The 23321-nt window shown below is 40.8% G+C and overlaps 1 protein-coding gene and 1 non-coding gene across 2 annotated transcripts in view; one reads left to right on the top strand and one right to left on the bottom strand.

Annotated features, from left to right (window-relative positions):
- Positions 1 to 4349: 4349 nt before the first annotated feature.
- Positions 4350 to 23321, top strand: part of COL19A1 (collagen type XIX alpha 1 chain) — a 348383-nt gene continuing 329411 nt past the window's right edge. Inside the window, exons 1-2 of the mRNA XM_060235557.1 lie at positions 4350 to 4710; positions 13100 to 13226. Coding sequence (XP_060091540.1) covers positions 13136 to 13226 — 91 coding nt within the window. The 5' untranslated portion in view covers positions 4350 to 4710; positions 13100 to 13135. The remainder of the gene's footprint in view (positions 4711 to 13099; positions 13227 to 23321) is intronic.
- TRNAA-UGC (transfer RNA alanine (anticodon UGC)) lies at positions 5955 to 6023 on the bottom strand. The gene has a single exon. It is a non-coding gene; the product is annotated as a tRNA-Ala (tRNA).

Below are 23321 nucleotides of genomic sequence, written 5' to 3' on the forward strand. Positions count from 1 at the left end.
TGTACACAGGTCAAATAATTTATGTTTTCCTGGCACAGCATTTAGTTACTGCCAATAAGAATTAGATACACAAACAGTACTCCTAAAATTATTGAGCTTCATTATTCTCAATGCATGCATGTATTTGGTTCTTGTCTATGTCTGTGGCTTACAACCCCAAAAAGTGGAACACTATGGAAACACTAGGAATGCTTCCGAAATTTACCTCATCAGAATGACTTCCCAGTCTGGAGTTTGAAATTAGCTACTCTTTTTCTGAAGCGGAAGTGGTCCTTTTCTGGAGGGGAGGGACGGGACTTCATTGAAGTATAATGCCTTCGAGTCCACCTTCTAAAGAGGCCATTTTCTCCAGGAAAACTGATCTTTGTCACCTGGAAATCAGTTTGTACAAAAGGCATGAACTGTTTGTGGCAACCTTCAGTACATTCATGTTCTTGCCCTATTGTATTACCTGTGTACATGTACCTATTGATAAAACACTGCAAAAAAGCAATCTTTATATGATTGTATGCACAGAACATCAAGATTCTTTTGGGGTGGTATTTTACTGTTGTGCAGGGATGTATGTGTGCCCCCATAAAACATTGCCCCTGAAAGACTCTTAGGGTGATAACAGACAGGCATTTAGGGGTGGATGGGAGGCATTCCAAATTGGACTAGCTCAAAAAGAACCATCCTGAACCCTCCACATGCTCCCATGCAAATCATCCCCATCCTGTCCATGCAGTGACACAGGTGTGATCAGACAGCTGTCATGCACCATTCCCATCACTCAATTTGGGTTTTCTTCCCATACTATTTTAGTGGCCATGTGCATGCTTAACGCTTTTCAATTCGGGTTTCATCTGGGTCACGGGATGGAGATGGTTCTGGTCACCCTCATGGATGACCTCCAGAGGTATCTGGACAGAGGAGGTTCGGCAGTACTGATGCTTCTAGACCTGTCAGCTGCGTTTGACATGGTCAACCATCAGTTAATGACCCACTGCCTTGCCGACACTGTGATACAGGAGTTGGTCTTACAGTGGCTTTCCTCCTTTCTACAGGGTCGGGAACAGAGGGTGGTGATAGGGGAGGAGCTCTCCCGATGGCACCCACTTTTATGTGGTGTGCCACAAGGGGCAGTTTTCTCCCCAATGTTGTTCAACATCTATATGCGCCCCCTTGCCCAGATTGCCCAGAGGTTTGGGCTGGGATGCCATCAGTACGCAGATGACACCCAGCTCTATCTGTTGAAGGGTGGCCAGTCTGACTCCTCCCTGTTAGATCTGACCATGGCACTACAAGCTCAGGTTGAGTTGACTGAAATTGAATCTGATGAAGACAGAGGTCCTGTATCTAAGTCATGGCAGTCCGGGAGCCGAGGTCTCATTACCAACTTTTGATGGAGCACCTCTTGCATTGGTGCCAAAGGTTAAAAGCCTAAGGGTATTCCTGGATTCCTCCTTAACAATGGAGGCCCAGGTGACAGCCACTGCCAACTCAGCCTTTTACCACCTTCGACAGACAAGGCGGTTGGTCCCCTACCTCGAATGCAATGACTTGGCAACAGTGATCCATGCCACGGTCACCTTGAGACTGGATTACTGTAATGCTCTCTACATGGGGCTGCTCTTGTCTCAAACCCGGAAGCTTCAACTAGTGCAGAATGCTGCATCCAGGCTGTTAATGGGTCTTCCCTTATGGGAGCACATTCAACCTGTGCTGAAAGCGCTGCACTGGCTGCCTATCACATACCGGGTTTATTTCAAGGTGCTGGTGCTTACCTTTAAAGCCCTATATAGCCAGGGACCTGTATACCTTCGGGAACGCCTTTCCCACATGTTCCCCAGAAAGTACTTCGGTCAGGGTCACAAAACCTGCTCTCAATCCCTGGCCTCAAAGAGGCCAGGCTTATGGTGACCAGAGCCAGGGCCTTCTATGTAGTAGCGCCGAGCTGGTTGAACAAGCTCCCTGAAGAGGTTAGGGCCCTGCGAGAGCTCACACAGTTCCGCAGGGCCTGCAAGATGGTGCTCTTCCACCAAGCATTTTGTCAATTAGATCACAGGCTACAACAGACTTTGGAACATCTAGACCACCTCTAGCATGACCCTAAGAGCTGTTTTATATACAACATCCAGCTGGAACAGCAGAATAGCCAAACTTAATACAAAACAGAATAGGCAGCCATCCATTTTATTAAACAGATTACCATCTAAGATCAATAGCACCTCAAATGTTTTTAATAATTTTTATGGTTTTATATTTTAATTGTATTTTATGTTTCATGTGTTTCTTGTCCATACATGAATATGTAAGCCACGCTGAGCCTGCTTTGGCGGGGAGGACAGGATATAAATAAAAATAAATAAATGCACACATGCACTTGTAAAAGGTTTTTTTTTGGGAAAAAAAAAAGGCAGATGCGGCTTGGGGTGGCTTGGTGGTTTCACACCCCCAAGGCACCTCACTTGCACCCTTCCACTTCCAGACACTGACGAGGCAACAGGCATGTGGCTCAAAAATTTGCTACCACTTTGAAAGCGATAGCTTTTTGAGCTGCTCTCAGGACACCAGAGGATGGGATGAGTACGGGATGGGGATGGGTGGCAAATGTTTGTGTTTTTCTAGTCAATTTCTGAGGCATCTCTGAGTCAGCCCAAAGTGCCAATTTGTAATCACCCTTAATTTCATTATACATACATTTATATAAAAGTTGCTTTTTTGCAGCGATCTATCAATGCTAATGCACATATCAATAACCAACAGGGCAAAAATACAAAGGAGCTGAAAGCTGCTGCTAAAGTTGCATGCTCCAATTTTAGAAATTCTCCTAGTTAAACCAAAATTCAGAAGCCATTATATGCAGGGCAGAATCAGTTTGGGAAACAACAAATAACAGCAATAGGAAAACCCATTCATCTCCATGAAAGAGCTGGAGTTAGCCCATCTGTGCTGAGCTAAGATTAGTGATCTTACATGTCTGGGGCTATATAATTGTGTAAACTTTTTAGATTTCAACAAGAAAATCAATGGCTGTATTGGAAAGAATGGTAAAATCCCTCTGGTCTGCATTTCTTTGTAGAGATAGGACCAATCCAACCGTTTGCAGCAGAAGGGAGTTAAGCAGCCTTCCCAATAACTAAGAACTGTTAGAGAAGTAGGTACCCTCTCTTTCATTCAGCCTCATTTTGACTTCACTGAACTCCATATGGATTTCTAGATTAATGACCAAGGCTGGTGGCATAGTAGAACTAAGAAGTCTTAATCTGTAGGACAGCAGGGAAATCTGATTGGCTCCTTCCATGGCCAGAGAGGCCTGAAGTAAGGCACCATTGTCAAGAAGGCCCTGTACCAAAGGACTACCCACCATAATTCAAACTGGGGTAAAACACAGAGGAGGGCCTCCTTCAAAGGCCAGGCCTATGCATGTCAATGGGTTCATATATGGGCAGACATGCAGAGTGATCCTTCAGATGGTGTTGCTTATATACAAGGCTTTTGTTTTGTTGAAAAAGCCCAGCAGGAACTCATTTGCATATTAGCCACACCCCCTGACACCAAGCCAGCCAAAACTGGTTCCGATGCGTTCCTGCTTAAAAAAAATCCCTGTTTATATAATGCTATCAGTGTATGTGTCTCTTTACAATTAACATAAGCAATGAAGATGAAGAATACAAAGACGAAGAAGAAGAAGACAAAGAAGAAGAAGAAAATAAACCTTAACCGAAACAGGAGGACGCAAACAGCAAAGAGAGTAAGCCAGTGTAACCAACAGCAGAGAGAAGGGTTAACTGTTGATATTTGGTTGTGGAAGCAAGATTTTTAGAAAAGCACTGGATGGGGTTCAGGGAAATTGTTACTTAAATAAGTAAATACTAATGAGGCATGTTAAGATCCTGCCCTTTCTTCTTCCTGACTATATGCCGCAGTCATTTGCTTTCTCTCGCTCTCCTTTTATCCTCTAGTTAAATGCTTAAAGGCGATACTTGGAGCTGTCACAAGAGCACTCGGAGGGCCCAAGCAAGCACAGTTTAGCATATTCAAGGAAGAATTAGCAGGAAGGCTGAGTGTCATGCAGTTTTATCACAGACAGATGAGAGCGGCCGTGTAAGAACACCCTGTCTTTATATGATGGGGCTTAAAAAGGCAAACCAAACCCCAGCCCGCCACTGTTCTCTGCAGCATCGGTGCCATAAATAGGCACATTCCCATGGTTGGTTGATTTTAAATTTATGATAAACTATATAAAATTAATGAGATGTGGCTACACTTAACATGCGGGGGTGGGGGTGGGGGGGGGAATTGACTCCCCTGCTGTTATGCTAGTATCATGTACAGTACTTCAGAGTCAGCGTGCTGAAACCAGACACCCTTTCATTCATGCAGTTAAAACCCCAGGCAGTCTTATCGGTGACACAGCTTTTTGCAAGCCATACCTAACCCGTTTAATATTATTACCAGATTTGCAACTTATTAAGTGTGTGCTTTTGCAACAACAACCCCCCAAAGCCCCCAAACCTGGTGCCGGAGCTGGGGGCTGTCCTGTCTTAGCAGTTGTATTCTGTGCTTGCTGAGTGGGAGGGTCACACTCTGCGACTAATAAGGACAGAGCTGCATCCCCTTCTCCCACTCTTTAGAGACTCACTTCAGCAACTCTTCAGCAACCACAGCAGCTGTATGACAAGCATTTACTGTGCTTCTGGGAGAACTTAACACACAGCGTTGAAGGTAAGATCCTCTCTCTTGCGACCAGCTGATTTACACCCAGTGTATACCTACAGGATTGTTTGCTTGGCTGGCTTGTTTTCTCTGGTTTTGCCAGAGTTAACGGGAACCCTCTCTAAATTGTGTGATACATCATATGTTGATCTATGTATGCTTCTGTCTTGTATAGCTTGTGTAGCTGTGTGCTGGGAGAATAGGTCACTGCTTGTTCAAATATACTTGTTTTAAATACAAGCACTGTTCTTAAGGCGGAAAGAACAGTTTTAAGAGACAAGTCTTCAAATGTCTACAGACCAGCATAGTGCTCTTATGCTTGTGGTTTTGGGGGGTTTTTTTGCTCAAAGTCTATGGATCTAAAGAAATACCCATAATTGTATATGCAGTGCATATGCATTGTATTGGTCTGCCTAGCAGTGTAGGTCCATTATCTTGAAATGTATCTATGAACAAGGGCATCTGGTGAAAGAAAAGAAAGTCTGACTGAGATGCAGGAGATTCTAAAGGGTTGTATTTCCCATGAGGGACTAGAGCACTTCTGCAGATTACCAGATAAAACTCACCCTCTCTCCTTTGCTATTATAAGTATTTAGTTCTGTTGTTACTGGAGTTCTTATAGTCTGGGCCAAGAGAATTATTTCACCTGCTAGGCACACATCTAAGCAAGATGAGAGACTATTGCCCTTTAAAAATGTGTCATTTTCTCCACCTCAGAATTAAAGATGCTAATGGAATTCTCATTTACAATCTGATTGTTTCCTATCTACCTGATTTTACATGATTTCTGAGTGCTTAAAGCTTTTGCTATACTACTGTAATGCATATTGTCATAAATGTCTTGGATGCTTATGCATCCTATTATATTGAGGGGCTGTAACTAAGTGCAAGATAGGAATGGGGCTCATTGGTACGGCATCTGTTTTGCATCTAGAACATCCCAGGTTCAATCCCCAGCATCTCCAGTTAAAAGAATCAGGTGGCAGGTATTATGAAAGACTTCCGCCCAAGACCTTGGAGAGCCACTGCCAGCCGGCAAAGACAATGCCAACCTTGATGGAACAATGGTCTGATTCAGTATAGGGAAGCTTCGGAGATATTCTAAGCATGTGAATCTATGAAACTGCCTTATAGTAAATCAGATCATTGGTCTCCATCATTGTCAGTACTGTCTACGGAGATGGGCAGCAGATCTCCAGGGTCTCAATCAGATGTTTCCTGATTTACATCACCTGTTTCCTGATCTTTTTAACTGGATATGCTGGGGATTGAACCTGGGGCCTTCTGCATGCAAAGCAGATGCTCTACCACTGAGCCACAGCCCTATCTTACATGCTAAACTGTTCCATTAAAATTAATAGCATTTGGAGATGATTGTATTGATTGTACCATGCTCCTTGTTTCTTGTTTACTAAGGAGAGGGGAACGCACTTTTAAAGACTTAAGTACCACTTTGCAGACGACATGCTTTCATAATTCTACTTTCCATCTCATCTCATAACTTCCAACTACGTATCTCATACATCTCCATCCATGGTAAATATGTGGGTTGCAGATGTTGCTAAGACTGATATCTTTGTCTTCTGGGGGAAGGTGCATGGAATCCCATTGTGAGAGGTGGCAGAAAGATTTTGCTTGTGTTGCTAGCTCTCATGATATCTTCCAAGGCTGCCCTTTTGAAACAAAGCAAACTTCTAAGGAAAATCAGTGTTAAACCCCTTCTTCCATTTCATAGTTGCTCTCACTGCGGTTAAATTCTGCTTAAGGCCTGACTTGAATAGGTAAAAAATTAAAAGGTGTCACACCCTCCTATTCACTCTTTCTCCCTTTTTCATTCTTCCTGTGTTATCTAACACCCCCCTTCCCCTGTTAACTATGTAAATCTGTGGGATTCTCACTCTGTAGTCACATCACACTTGTGCCTGCATGCGTAGAGTTGCCCCAACTTTGGGAGACCCTTTGATATGGTAAGTTTATGAAAGAAGCCACCTTGAATTAGGACCACATGTTTTCTTTGTGACATTCAAATGGCCCTGATGAGGGCATCAGAGGATGTAGTTTCCCAATGGAAAAGGTGTTGGGTGTTGATCAGGATGTGAATGGCTTAAAATAGAAATAGCAAGGTTCTGTGTGGAGAAGCAGTCCCAACAAGCAGCAGTGGCTTCAGGCTCCTGATGTGATCAGTGGCCAGAATTGCCACCATTTTTACAGGCCTTGTTCCTGCAGCTCTAACTGGATGGTGTTTAGTGGATAAAACATTTCCTGACAGAGAGATAAATGGTAGCAACAGTGTTATCTGTTAAACATGTGTGTGTCATTAAATACTAATGACAAGGTGGTGCCCTTTCCAGTGGAAACTTTCCTAGGCTGACCTCACAAGACTGTTCATTGCGTGGAGACTTGCATGTTTATACAGATAAGAGATAGTTCTTTTTTCATAAGATAGGTAATGTATGAAGATCCCATTTCTGCAGGTAATTCTTCCCTGGGCAGATGATTCTTACAGGAGCTGCATTCAGGCACATAGGGCAATATGTTCATGGGCTGGGCTAGGCATCTAGCAATGTCTTGGAATGAATGAGTGCCTTGTGAAGGTTGAGAGGAAACACATAAATGTCTAGGAAATGTTACTGGCCATCACTTGGATGGCTGGTGGTTGAGTCCCATGTTACTGACAATGTTCCCTCTAAGCTGTGGAGTCTTGTGAGCAAAAATTCTACTTTGTGAGCTATTGGCATTAAAGTTGTGAGCAACTGCATAAATTAGTTTGCTCTGGGGCCATTTTTCCTTAGCTAAGACAAAAATGTGTGAGCTGTAGGCTAAAATACTGTGAGCTAGCTCACACTAATTCGGCTTAGAGGAAACATTGGTTACAGAGTATGCAGCTTGGGTCTGGGCTCCCCATTCTGTATGTCTAAAGTAAGTTGCAGATTCTCCATTCCCATGTGTGCAGTACCCAATTCAGATCAGAACCACAGCACATGTGAGTTTGTGCTGCCCTCCCAATCTGGAATGGTTCTGTGGGGGAGGGGTGCTATTTGACCCACAGGGGAAACTGACATGTTCCCAGGGATACACATGAGTTCTCCCAATAGGCAAAATAGCACATGCACACAAGATTTTTTCAGTTGAAAAAATGGCATGGGAGAAAAGGGAAGCTCCTTCTCCATGCACACCATGGCCCAGATCCAAACCTTTAACTCACATCTGTTTGAGAAGCCTACACAGTGTTGCATGACAAAATTGGTTATGTGTATGGATGGACTAAAGTGGCTTTCAGTCTATAGGATCAAAGTTTGAGTCCAATGGCACCTTTAAGACCAACAAAGTTTAATTCTGGGAAAGTACCTGAAGAAGCATGCATGTACACAGAAGCTGATACCCAGAATTTTACTTTGTTGGTCTTAATGGTGCCACTGGACTCAAACTTTGTTCTGTTGCTTCAGACCAGGGTGGCCAAACTTGCTTAACATAAGAGCCACATAGAATACATGTCAGACATTTGAGAGCCACAAGACACGAACATCAGATGTTTGAGACCCACAAGACATGAAAGAAAGGAGGGAAGGTGTAAGGAAGGCAAATACCTGGGGGAGGAAGGAGGGAGGAAGATGTGGAAAGAAAGCAACTAGTTGGCTTGGCTTGGAGAAGTGATTTAAAAGAGAGAAATGCCTTCTCCAAGCTGGTTGATGGGGCAGTGGGGGCTTTGAGAGCCACAAAATATGTATGAAAAGAGCCACATGTGGCTCCTGAGCCACAGTTTGGCCACCCCTGCTTCAGATCAACATGGCTACCCACCTGAATCAGTCTGTAGGATCAATAGTCTTTAACTTGCTAGTATTTCTCTTGGTATTATAACTGTCTTATCACTCTTAACTACTAGGATACTTTGGGTAGGGTTGCCAACTCCAGGTTAGGAAATTTCTGGAGATCTGGGGGCAGAGCCTGAGGAAGGGGACAGACCATAGCAGGGTCTAATGCCATACAGTCCACTCTCCAAAGGAGCCATTTTCTCCAAGGAACCTGATCTCTGTAGTCTGGAAATCGGTTATAATTCTGGGAAGTCTCCAGGCCCTACCTGGAAGTTGGTATCCTTAACTCTGGAATGCAGTCAGGTCATGGAAGAGGGCCTCTCTTTTCCCAAGCAGTTAAGGATTTATTTTATTCATTTATTAATACACTTTAACACCACCCTTTCTCCAAGGAATTCAAACCCGTGTACACAAGACTCTCTTCCTTCATCGTACCCCCACAGAAACCTTGTGAGGTAGATTAGGCTGAGTGGCTACCCCAAGATCACTCACATTTCATGGCAATTGGGACTTTGGACCTCCCAGATCCTAATTCAGCACTCTAACAATGGCATCTGATTGGATCAAACATCATGACTGAGCTCAAAGCCTGACTTTACAAAGACTGAGCTGATGAAGTGGAAGTCTTGAAGTGGAAGGGCAGCAGACAGGAGACAAAGACTAACCTGAGTGCTGGAGTAAAGTCTTGAGCTACACCCAAGAGGAAAGCAGGGAATTACCAGATGCCTGCCAGAGCATCTGCACTCTTAACAGCACTGCTGAATTTTGGCTTGATAGGTACCTATTAAACATACAGGAGCTCTGCCCCAAAGTAGTTGGCTATTGAAGAGTTCCTCAGTGCTTGCACAGAATTACTTCCCTCCCATGGTGAATAACCACACAGTCACATCCAATGCCATTTAGCTGGAGGGACCTGAACGCTGCACACCATGATATCCATCAGGTGAGAGTTCTAGTTCCTTCCATTTTAGAAAGTAAGCATTGTAGAGCCATGTACTGCATAGTGGTCATTATTTCTACTCAGATAGTGAATTAAGCATGTCCCTCTTTTGTACCCAGATGCTTATCAGATAGTGGGTATTGTGTGATTCCCCTCCCCCCAGAACAAAAGTAGAAACACATAAAAGTCTCCCCACTGTCTTCTCTTTCAACCATTTAAAGAACTTCTGCAGCCACCTGGAGGTGGATGGCCACATGGAGATTGCTATTGTGAGTTTGATGTCCCTGTGCCACTGTCAATATTGGTTCACGTTTGGCAATGCTGAAAGATCAAGTTTCCTGGAATCACTATAGGCAAAGCAGCTGCAGAATGAACACATATGTTCAGCCAGGTGCTGCATGGACCTTCAATGAATGATAATGCCAAAAAGACATCACACGATAGGGGGAAATTGGCAACCTCCCATCAAAACAAAAATGCTTGGAGATCAGTTGTGAATCTGTCAGTATAACATATAGTTTGGCTCTATGTGGCAACACATCTTCAGTTCTCCGCTCAGTTCTTATATTCACTTTGACTACATTACGTGCAAACTTTTGTTCACTGTACAACTTTACTAGTTAGTCATATCTACAAATGTCCGAGTGGAATTTTACCAACCTTTTCTCAAAGCAGTAGTGCTGTGAAGGAGGTAGAAATACATGGGGACCCTAATAAAATCACCTTCTAAAGCAGGTACTCTTTTAGTGCAGTGATCTGAAACAGAGGTACACCCTTCTAAATCCACTGGCTTCAATGGATTTACGATGCTAATCTGTTTAGGACTGCAGTGTTAGAGAGTCAGCATTAGTTTAGCCTCATGAATGAAACTGGAATACATTTTCTCATAAGGCTACACCAATAGCATATTTATTTCCTGTACTGAAATTTAAAAAGGTAATAAAGAAATAGAACAAATCTTAAAACATTTTTCAATGGGTTTGCATTTCCCGTTTCTCTTCTTCCAATATAGTCATTTGAGCTAGAATGTAAATTCAGCTTTAAAAATGGCTATTTTGCACTTTGGGTTGCCAACCGCTAAGTACAGCCTGGAGATCTCCAAGAATTACATCTGATTTCCAGATAGGGTTCCCGGGTCTCCCAATGTAAAGGGAGACCGCCTGCTGGCAATCCCTTGCTCTCCACAGACAATCAGCCAGCAGGAGAAAATTAATTTTAAAAAATACTGTCGGCCTGACATCACTTCTGTGGAAAACTCAAGGAATTGCCAGAAACTCCATAGAAACCCCAGAAGCTTCCAGCAATTTCTAGAGCAGTGTAATATCACTTTCAAGTTTCCCCCAAAGTGACACCATGATATTATGTTGATGGTGCTCTACTCCATGTCTCTGCCCCCAACTCCGCAGCCATTGGCTGGCAACCCCTACCTCCAAATGACAGAAATCAGTTTCCCAGGATGAAATGGTTGCTTTGGAGAGTGGACTTTATGGCATTACCCCCTGGCGAGCTTCCTCCTCAGGTTCCACCCCCAAATCTCCAGGAATTTCCCAACCCAGAGCTGGCAACCCTACTTGCATTTTCTATGCTACATTGACTGTACACTTTTACTTAAACATGGTGCTTTTTTCTGGGGGAATATGGCAGAAAGGAGTTCTGGAACCTCTTTGTGGAAACAAAATCCTTTTAAAAAAAATGTTCATGATGGACACCATCTGTTTCTCCTTCATTTCTGTTTTGAGAGTTCTGGCACCTCTTTTTCCAGAAAAAAAAGAAAACCATTTTCATGTTACAGTCATATTGGGGGGAAAAGATATTATTTTGGTGTTTTTTACTATATTTTGCTAAAATCTGACTTCCCTGCTTAAACAGGGTGCAAACAGGCTTGAAGATACTTTTAGTGCAATGTTTGAAAGTGTTCTCCCAATGTCTGAGCATGAAACTAGTGAATGCCAGTGGCATTTAGGGACAGGCTTTTGAATTCCATTGCATCCAGTTGAAAAGTATATTTTAGCTTTGCCTGGACTAGACTGTTTTCATTCTAGTTCATCTGCCTTCCAAATGTAACCCTTTTAATTTAAGGCTGTTGACCTTATAAAGGCAAAATTCATGTGAACAGTGATGGCATCACTGGATCAGGAACCACAGCTGTGTATCTTTTAAATACTAAGACCATTTTCATGTTACAGTCGTATTGGGGGGAAAAGATATATTATTTTGGTGTTTTTACTATATTTTGCTAAAATCTGACTTCCCTGTTCACTGTGATTGCTTTAGAAGAAATCCTTGAGTATTTTGGTAGATACACTGAAGTTTTTGTGCATTCAAAATAGGCTGCCCTACACATTTGCATATTTTATAAGGGGTAAAAAGGTTGCCCTTTTTTCTCCAGATAGATATATGATACATTTCTCAGTTTAACATAACTATAAGTCATCCTACCCATAGTGATTGCATCCCGGTTAGCTCAAAGTATCAAAGACTATATAGCAAAAATAAAAATGTAAATCAGCTATTACTAACAAATTATAATTGAGTGGCTTTGTGGCCAAAATATGTGACTTAACATGGTCAAAAAGCTATTACTCATTAATCTAAAAACAGTGGCAGACAAATACCATTCATTGCTTTCTTATAAGTTTAAAATTAGCTTATAAATTTTATATGACATACATTGTAAATGACTGATTATTCTCTCTCTTTTTTAAACAATCTCATTATTGTGGCTGAGGGATACAATTTAAGGAGTGAAAAAAAGAGAATAAAATACAGTTAAATATTACTGGTATGCACAAAAAGTAAAGTTTTTATGCCAATTGAATTGAATTGAAAAAGTAAAGTTAACACAGTTATAGAATTCAAACAGAGCCAAAACATGTCGGATTTGAAAACATTTACAGCTGTCATTTGACTACAATGCTCTTCAACAAAAATATTATTCTCTCCTAGACAGCAAAAACAAAATCTCATTAAAAATGAAATGACCCCAAAAATATAATTACAGATGAACATTCTGAAGAAAATGCTCAGATTTTGTTATAACAGATGCAAGAGATGCTGCTCTTCTGGTCTTCCCATGTAAAAAAAAGAAAAAAGAAAAAGATGAAAGCTGCAAATCTATGCAGAGTTAAGTTCCCAGATGCAGACAATAAGCCAACTGCACCCATAGTGGGAAGCAGGAAGGCAGGGGAGTGTACCTTCCATCCTCACCCTCTTAGAACACCAGCCACATTTATCTGCCTTCTCCAGAGGACATCCAAATGTATTATCCAGTTTGGCACACATAGGCTCTGTACAAGCAGCAAAACACTAGATGAGCAGTGCACAGTTACATCTCCTCTAGTCTTTGACTTCAACAACTTAGAAGTAGATAACTCTGCTTAGCATGAGCCAGTAGATGCAGGACTGCAGATGTATATATGAAGTTTGTGTGTGCCAAGTAACAGGTATGTCAATGAGTAGAAACGGCCAGCATGCTGGATGGGTGAACAGGTATGGTGTGTTCCCCCTTTACCTGTTCCCCACAATGCATATGGACAGTGCAGATGGACGCACTGATTTCAATTGATTTTTGTGTGCCTGCCAAACTGCACCTCTCTGGCCTGACAAAAGTGAGTCAAAGGATGGTGTCTTTTACTTTTTGTTTCAGATTTCTGGCCACTTGTTCACATGTGTTCGAGAGGAGATGAAGGCAATTGGATTTTTCATAATTTGGCTTTGGTTGGCAATCCTTTATTTCCCTCTCTCTCATTGTATGGCAGTCACTGACAATACAGGTATGTACTTTTAGCATGTCACAGTGATGTTGATGCAGAGTGTTGAACAAACAGCATAATGCTATGGAAAGCACAAGGCCAAAGGAGGCTTATTCAGCCAGCAGTACAGCCGCCCATCAAGGGGTATTCTGTTACTTTTCATGGACTGATACAATTGCTTACAAAATACCATACTGCTGTGAAGCATACAGAGACCCTAACAGACCTGTGGAAACTGCATAAAGTTTCTAATCTGGGAAGTGTTTAATTAAACTTCTCTATTAAAAGATGTTTCCACCCAAGGTGTCTAAGAGCAATATTTCCATTTCCTGACCACACAGAGGAGGCTACATTTGGAATGAACTTGTAATCGTCTACAGTTATGTTGTGCTGCCACTGATACTTCCTCATTTTCTTAAGTTACACATCCAGAAAGAACCCAACCCAGGGTTTGGAAACTGAGCACAGTTACAACTGTAGTCCTATGTTCATTGGTTCTATAAGCCTTGCACCACAAGCTTTAAACTGCGATCACAAGCACACTTCTTTAGAAGTGAGGTCAGCTGAAACAAATGAGGCTGACTTTCAAGTCGGCAAGCGTGCTTAGGAGCAGCCTTAATCAAATGCATGTGAGGAGAAAATGGTTGGAGGGTACCATGTATACTGCCTCAAGCTTCTTGGAGGAAGGGTGAGATAAAAATATAACTAATAAAAGAATACAATATGTACATTTTTTAAAAAAAATTAAAGCCTGGAAGAAGCACAAAAATAAATGATAAATTAGGCTTGTCACATATCATTTCTATCCTCTATAATTTTTCAGCTTTGTGGTCCTCCTCCTGCATAGGATATATTTTTCTATTGTCATCTCTCTCTCTCCAAAAATTAAAATTTCCCACATTTCCCCTCCTTTTGCTCCATCTCTCTCTTGATTGGACCTGTCCCAACAGTTGTCATCTCCTCAGAAATTAATCACTTTTTGTGATTACAGAAATTATAGTAGTATTTTATGAAATATTGATCTGATGCTTTCTAGGGATAGGTCAAAGTTTGAATTTATGTCTAGAGTTCTGACAAGTGATCTAGTTTGGTGGGACTCACTATGTGATAGAGAAGGATCAAATCCTGTAGCAGTTCATCTGCCATTAGCTGATTTAGCTCAGATGGGTGACATTTGTTGATATATGTGTGTGTATATATATATATAGTTTTATTTTTTTCATATCCTCTTTATTCTCAAAGGGCTCAAAGCAGCTAAATTCCCCCTTCCCCCAAAAAAACCCCCAGGACCTCAAACTTAAGTAGAGTCTCCATGAAATCTTGGAGTACTCATAAAATGATGGATGACAGTTGTGCTGTAATGAAGTGAGAATTCTGAGTAAGCAGACTTTGCATTAGAGGTTTTTTTTCCTAAACTCATAAACCAACAAAAGCTCCACAAGCTTGCTGATCTCAGCTCCTTACAGAAAGGGAAGGTAAACTACCTAATGAATTTATAGTATCCTTCCCTTGCCCTTTAAAGGTGTGAAGTTACAGAGTTCTGGAAGAAAAATATCCTTACTTAGGTCATTGAAGAGGTGGATCTGATCATGGCTGCAGTCTCAAGGACACTTTGCTGATAGTAAGCCTCACTGAATAACATGGGACTTATATCTACATAAACTTGCTTACGATTGCTCCCATTGTCCATTTCAGAAGATTCCTATCAAAGAACCCAGACAATTGGTAATATACAAGCATACCTTCCTGAAGGTCAGAAATAAAGAATGTTGACCATCACTGGTGATATTGAAAAAATTATAAAACAATGTTGATATCTCCCAGTTTGTGTCATCCACACTAATGTAAGCCTTAAAACATATACGTCTTATAGCCACACTGCAGAGGATGCAACTTGGAAAAGTAATTCCCCCCCCCACACACACACACACACCCAGTTCAGCATAAAACTAGGAGAAAAGTCAGTTACTTATACCGGGAGAAATAGTTGTGGTGGACATAAAAGAGAGCTGTATCACGACTATGAAAGTTCTATCGTGGAGTGAAATGGATAAATTAACTAGAACATTAAGAGACTATGATTTGGAGATATTTAAAAAAGAGTGGAGGAAGTTTAAAGAATACATAGAGAAAGAGTCGAATGTAAGAAGACATTGGACAATTTTTTAGTAATAATGGGGGGGGAAAAAAACGAAGAAGCAAGAATGGGGGGGAAATATATATATAACGAATTTTGATTAGTCAGATGTATCTTTAGTATTGAATTAGAATCTAAAACCTCGGGGAAGTCTATATTGGAGGGAGGGGGGATTGAAAAGTCATATGGGTTAGTATTGAAGCAACGAAGGGAAATTAAGTTCTGTAACCATATGCTATCAATAAATTGGTAAAACACGAGAGCTGTATCACTGCTCATCGAGGTGTTTTTTGTGTTTGTTTGTTTTAAATATCTTTTGCCCACTATTCAACAAACATCACTGCATCATGGATTGCCCTTTTGACTCCACTCCTACCCATTCAAATGATTTTTATTATCCACTTGCTCTTTTTTCTCTTTCAATGCAGTCCTAAGAAGACATATCCTTCTGAGTCCACTGAAGTCATCCATGGGTTTAGAAGGGTATAACACTGTTTAGGCCTTGTTTTTCTCTCATGCCACTCCCACATTACCTACTCTAGATAATTTTTTTTTTTTTGCTGAGTTCACTTCCCTGTGGGTCTACAGCTGTTCTGGACTGGAACCCGTACAAATTATTTGTGATGTTCTAAGTGAATTGAAAGGAAGAACAAGAGGAGGAGGAGATTGGATTTATATCTTGCTCTTCACTCAGAGTCTCATAGTGGTTTACAATCTCTTTCCCTTCCTCTCCCCACAACAGATGCCCTGTGAGGTAGGTGAGGCTGAGAGAGCTCTGAGTAGGGTTGCCAAGTCCAATTTAAGAAATATCTGGGGACTTTGGGGGTGGAGCCAGGAGACATTGGGGTGGAACCAAGATCAAGGCTGTGACAAGCATAACTGAACTCCAAAGGGAGTTCTGGCCCTCACATTTAAAGGGACCGCACACCTTTTCAATGCCTTCCTTCCATAGGAAGTAATGAAGGATAGGGGCACCTTCTTTTGGGGTTCATAGAATTGGACCCCCTGGTCCAATCTTTTTGAAACTTGGGGGGGTATTTTGGGGAGAGGCACTAGATGCTATAGTGAAAATTTGGTGCCTCTACCTCAAAAAACAGCCCCCCCCAGAGCCCCAGATACCCGTGGATCAAATTCTCCATTATTTGCTATGGGAATAAAACTTCAGAGGGAATAACAGAGTTCCCAGCAGACATTTCCCTCCCCTCCCCCCGCTTTCTGACGACCCTGAAGCGGGGGGAGGGCCTCCAAATCGGGGAAACCCCTGCCCCCACCTGGGGATTGGCAACCCTAGCTCTGAGAGAACTGTTTTTGAGAGAGCTGTGACTGACCCAAGGTCACTCAGCTGGCTGCGTGTTGAGGAGTGGGAAATCAAACTCAATTGTCCAGATTAAAGTCCATTGCTCTTAACCACTACAGCAAACTGACTCTAGGATGCTTGGAACTCCACAGAAACCTGCCAGTTAACCTTGATTTTTAAAGTAGCATATATTTGAAATATGGAAGCAATTACTTATGCACAGGGCTTCTTTGGTAGAAAAAGCCCAACAGGAACTCATTTGCATATTAGGCCACACCTCACAGATGTCACCATTGTTTCAACACAGGGCTTTTTTGTAGAAAAAGCCCAGCAGGAATTCATTTGCATATTAGGCTATACCCACTGATGCCAAGCCAGCTGGAACTGCATTCTTGTTCCTGCTCAAAAAAGGCCTGCGTTCCTGCGTTCCTGCGTTCCTGCTCAAAAAAGGCCCTGTTTATGCAAAAGAAAGAGGAAGATCACATGTGTGGGTTGCTGTGAAGAAAGAAGTAAAGTTTGCTTTCTGCTCAGCATCCTGACTGAGCCTGGGGAATGAATTCATTTAATTAGCTAATATTGTATTAATTAAGGAAATGGCAAGGCTGAAAAAAGATGTTGCAGAATGGCAGATTACACTGGTTCTGCTTGCAGCAGCCTGCCTAACCTTCTGCTAATAGCAATGCTCCTTTCCAGTTTTTGCTTCTGCAGAGCTTCTGGTATAACAGCCATTTACTGGAGGGAAGTGATTACATCTAAAAATAAAATATAACAAATCTAAAAGAGAGGATTGGGTTACAGTGCTGAAGCTCACAGGGTTGTCAACAGCCATGTGTTAAAGCCTAAATAGACTAAAGATAACTTGTTTCTCGTAATTGTTTTATTCCTTGGCTTTTCAGGGATTAGGTTTGTTTAGGAACACAACGTTTTCACAGCATTGGCGGGATCTCTTTTTAGTGGAGCCAGAAATAATTAAAAGTGATAATTTATACATTTTACTTGAATGTTAAGATTTCTTTATAGTCGACAACAATTATTGTTGTGTGCCCAAATTCCTATTAAGGGCATCATTCTATAAATATCAGCTGCACTCCACATACAATTGTCCTTGTCTAAGGAACAAGCCTGAAATGATTCTTGGAGATCAATGAATGGATCTCCAGTGTTTTGTTTTAAATGGCAGTTGTGCAAAAGGTTGCGGAGGACAACCTGGGAGGTGGATACAAGAAAGGGGAGGGCTTGTTTTTATTTATTTTTTCCACATGTGAATGGCATCCCCAGGAGTTACAGTTTGCCCTACTGACCCAAATTGGTGGTTCCTATAGCTTTGAGTAACATTAAACAATGTACTGGGAAACCTGTTCATGGGATTTCCAGAATCTTGACTGTTTTGACCCCAAAGCCACAATCTTAAAGCCTACATATTTAATAGCCGAACCCACTAAATTCATTGAAATACTTTTGACTAAACGTGTGTTGGATCAGCTGCATGCTCCAATGAACTTGTGGAACATAATAGCTACGACCAATTAAATGCCACTATGGGATAGGGTGGAATATAAGTGAAATAAATAAGTCAGTCTATTGTCAATGGAATTTAGTCATTACTGATTTTTGATGGTTCAGGGCAGGGCTTTTTTTCTAGAAAAAGGAGTGCCAGAAGAGGGAAATGAAGGAGAAACACACGGGTGCCTCTCATGAACTTTTAAACATTTTTTCCCCAGAATTTTGTTTCCACAAAGAGGTTCCAGAATTCTGTTCCACCGGGGGGGGGGGGAGAAGCACCCTACTTTAGGGCCATGAACAGTGTTAACTAATTCTCTTCAATTTATATAAGCTTCAGAATTGCCATCTCCAATAGAAAAGAAGTCCTGGATCTGTGCTATTAAAAAAAAAACAGTTTTATGTCAAAATTTTAGGGAAACTCCCTAAAAAGTTTTGATGCATACACCACATGCTAATCCAATAGTCTTTTGTTGGTTGGTCAGGAGCAGTCCAAGATCTCATCTCTGTTTCTTCTTCTTGTTTAGGGTGTTTATTAAAAAGCAGAATGACATGGGGGGAGAAGGAGAGAGTGAATTAGAAAAAAGAGTGTAAAGAAGGCAAAGTTCCTTTTCCTTTAAAAATTGCTTGTGGATGATCCCAAGCTTTCATCTCAGTTTCTCCATAGATTTTGGCACTGGACTACCTGGGCTGCAAAGAGAAATCAAACATTAGGAAATCTGTACTCTGCCCCCCCCTCTCCAGAAAATGGTGTATGTGCTGTGGCCTTCAGTTCTTTTAGTTCAATTGCATCTCCCATCCTTCATGTTAACCTGTGAACATGTACATTGATAAATCAGTGCAAAAACACAATCTTGGTGTGACTGAACACATAGTTGTAAAAGATTCTTCTTATTCAGTGGTATACAATGGTGGTATACCAATACAATACGCATATTAGTAAAACATTTTGCAAAAAAGAATCTTGATGCAATTATGCATTTGCTTTGTGTCACCCTTGAACATGTGTGCATCCATAACATAGAATGGGGAAAGATATATATCCTTTGAAGAAACCAAACGCTGTGACAAACTTTGCATGGCCATTAATTTTAGAACCAGTCTTTAGGAAGAATTTAATGCATCACAGTCAGAAGTTCTGGAACAAAAGAAAATGGAATATTTTTGAAAGATTCCATTCTACTTTTCTCCTTAACAAAGGATTTAAAGTGGCTGACAATGAAATTGAAACCACAGTTACAATGACAAAAAAAATTAAAACTATAAGCACTCAAAACCAGAAAACAAAAAGACCACCCAATCTCAAAACAATTCAATGTCCTAAAATGCCCCCTTAAAGTATTTAGCCATACACCTTTTCATAGAACAATAAGGAAATGTGCTTTCCTGACTCCCCAGAAGGCTGTTCCATAACATCAGGGCTTCTACAGTGAAAGTTCAAGATTAAGCAATGGTAGATCTTATTAATATGCAACTAGAGACCAACAGAAAGTCCTGCTTGGATGAGCAGAGCTGCTATGCAGGTTCATATGGGAAGAGGAAATCTTTTTAGTGCATGCACATACTTAATGGACTTTGAAGATAAGCATCAGGACCTTGAACTGAATTGGGAAACAAATTGGCAGTCATTGTAAAGGCTGGTGTAATGTGTAAAATGGCAAAAGTAATCAAATAGGAGAAACCAAGTTCATCCTCAGTTGTGTAGAAGAGAGAATTTCAGCCAATGCATAATGTCAAAAGTCTCCCTTCCTCCCAAATATCAAAAGTACAAAACCCCTCTCCTTGTTTTTATGTGGTCAAGATAGTTAAATATTTAAAAAGGCATCACACATTTCAGGGTGCAGGTTAAAATGAATCTCAAATCTGAAAAGACTGCAGATTACTGCTGTAATCTATAAATTACAGCGGGCAGTAACCTACAATTCTGTGCGTAGAATGCCTCATTTTCCTGTATTCCTCTCTGCCTTTGCAGTCCCATCCAGCCCCTGGAAAGGTGATTCCTAGGATTGTGGGAAAGAACAGCCATGTGGGTTAGGGGGACTGGAGTGAGTAAGGAGTACAAAGACCTGAAATTGTTCCTCCTTCCTCTTCTGCAGACAACTCTGCCGAGGAAAGAGGTCAATTTCATCCCCTTAGTCCAATTTATTGACCTTCATGGCTATTCTTTTGCACAAATCCTGCACTCCCAGGAATTATCATTCCAGGGGAACAGGAAGATTTAAAGGAAAGGGACATGGAAAATTCTGTGTACCTTCCTCATACAAATATTAGGATACTGCCTGGAATCTAGAATGAAAATTCAACTTTCTGTTACTCAAGAATATATGTCAGAATGCTGTAGTCAGTAGTGCATAAGATGTAACAAGATGTTACTACAATAATATATTGTAGTATTTTCCATGTAGTATTTAAATGCAGTTGCATTCCTGAAACAGCACTATGAATACTGACTTCAGTGGGACTATTCATGAATAAATGTAGCCATTTACTTTGAGTATTACTCACTAGTATACTCAGACACTGACTGTCTACACAAATTGAATTCTTCATATTGTGCATCATTTAAAAGTTAATGTTCCCAAGACTTTCAATTACAACTCACACTCTATTTATGGCTCCGTGTCATACAACATTTATAGATGTACAATATAGCCTGTGATCTTGTAGTTTCAAACACTTTGCTTGTTACACTACATTTAATTAATAGAATGCAAGTTCACAAAAAATAAATAAATAACATGAACTGTGTCTTTTCCCGATGCCATCTGAGACAACTGTTGACATACAAAGGTCTTTTGAAGAGATCAGAAGTAGAGAAAGAGATGGGGCTGTTAATGTCCTTTAAAGCCAAGATACATTGCAAGGATAGCACAGCTGTACTGCTTTCTAACAGTGGCGCTAAGGTAGTTCCACATGCTTTCTCTCCTGGTCTTAAAAGGTAAGAAAAGAAGGCACAATCGTCCTAAGCAGAAATAAATGGATTTTCCTTGTCCCTTTGCTTTAGTGATCTGCAGTTTCTTGCTAGGTTGTGCTTCACACCTCTTTAATTCGAGTTTAACTGGGAAAATTCCTAAAACTGTCCCAGGAATTGTATCATGCACAATTTGTAACAGCCTTCAGTTCTGCTTTATATTACCACTGATGCCCATGTGGGCCTTGCTGCAGAAATGCAACTGTGGTATGTCCCGTTCATAAAACTGAGTCAAGATCCCTTTTTTGCACAGCATTTGACTGATGCATAATAACCCTCATGTGTACTGATGGTGTTTGAAAGTTTTGTCAAGCTGCAGCCAATTCATGGCAACTTGATAGGGATTTCAAGGCAACAGACATTCACAGGTAGTTTGTCATAGCTTGCCTCTGTGTAGTGACCCTGGACTTCCTTGGAGGTCTCCCAACAAAAAAAGCTGACCCTGCTTAGCTTCTGAAATCTGATGAGACTGGGCTATTTGTGTACTAGTAAAAAACAATTAAAATAATCTTGATACAATCACGCTGCGCCTGAACGGGGGGTGGGGGGTGGGTCAAAATTCCAGGGACCCATATATATCAGGTTCTCTGAATACCCAGCTTTCATTTTTAAAAGTTAGTCACTACCCCTTTATATCTCTATTTAAAAAGTGAAAGCTGGGAAGTCAGAGAACCTGATACACATATAGTTGGTCTTACTCCTTCAAATCCTTACCTTGGCTGAGAAATTGCCTACCTCCAGGTGTGAATGAAAAGCCTAGAGTTCCACAGAGAATGACTCAACCAACAACAAAAAACTGTGAAAAGATTAGTGAAAAATACTTCAAAAGTGTAATAGATAATTAAACACTTCAGCTTCACACATTTTCACATATCATTACATACAGCAGCATATTATCACAAATGCAAGATATAAAGTACAAAGAATAAATATTCAAAAGTGCTTGCAGTTAGTCCATATCCAGTTTGAAGTCCTTGAAAACCTTTAATTAAAGTGCCAGTTTCCAATGTGTTGCAACTGCAGATAATTCTTGTTCTTCGGCAAAGAATTTATGATGTTAAGACGTTGCTTTAAACTTCATTTCTTTAAAGATGTGAAGTTTAAAGCAACGTCTTAACATCATAAATTCTTTGCCGAAGAACAAGAATTATCTGAAGTTGCGACACATTGGACACTGGCACTTTAATTAATGGCTTTCAAGGACTTCAAACTGGATATGGACTAACTGCAAGCACTTTTGAATATTTATTCTTTGTACTTTATATCTTGCATTTGTGATAATATGCTGTTGTATGTAGTGATATGTGAAAATGTGTGAAGCTGAAGTGTTTAATTATCTATTACACTTTTGAAGTATTTTTCACTAATTTTTCGTTATTTTTCCATAGTTTTTTGTTGTTGGTTGAGTACCTCCAGGTGTGGCCTGGAGCTTTCCTGGAGATCAATTCCCCTAGAGAAAATGGCTGCTTTGGAGGTGGACTCTATGGCATTCTACCTGGATGAGGTCCCTTCTCTCACTAAACCCTGCCTTCTCCAGGCCCTACACCCAAATCTCCCAGAGTTTCCCAAGCCAGAGTTGGCAATCCTAGTTAAAACATACTTAATAGTAGACCAGCAAATCTCTGTTAACATGAGCAGTCAAGTTAATATTTCCAAATGATGTATTAAAGTAGTGAAAAGGTGATTCCCCCCCCCCTCCCTCCATCCTTTACAAGTATGGTGTTCTGCATTGTTTTCTATAGGTTACATTTCTGGAACAGATTATACCTTTCTGAATTAACACATATAAGCAATACTGTAGCTTAAGTATCGGACTTGTAGGCTTTAATAGATCTTGTTATAGACTTGTTTAAAGTATATATGAACTCTCCCCTCCTCAATGATTAAAGGTAATTTAATTACATTTGAACACTGTTCAAACAATCTGTTTTCATTATTACTGTATATGTGAAACATCTGATATTTTGCCTTTTGTAAATGTAACTTTGCTGATGTAGGCATTTGGCATCATGTTACATGAAAAACAATGTAATCTTTTAAAATAAATATGTCACTAAAATCAGTCCTAGTGATCTTAATGCCTCTCATTCAGCTCCTGGTTTTGTGCGACATAAAAGTAGAAGGGTAAATTGAGACTAATTTCTTTTTATTTACTAAAGATTATGGTGCTCTGAAGTTTTTGTGAACTAGATCAGATGTTCAATCTTACAA

Source organism: Heteronotia binoei, chromosome 1 (assembly GCF_032191835.1).
Source record: "Heteronotia binoei isolate CCM8104 ecotype False Entrance Well chromosome 1, APGP_CSIRO_Hbin_v1, whole genome shotgun sequence".
In the NCBI taxonomy this organism is placed as follows: domain Eukaryota; kingdom Metazoa; phylum Chordata; class Lepidosauria; order Squamata; family Gekkonidae; genus Heteronotia; species Heteronotia binoei.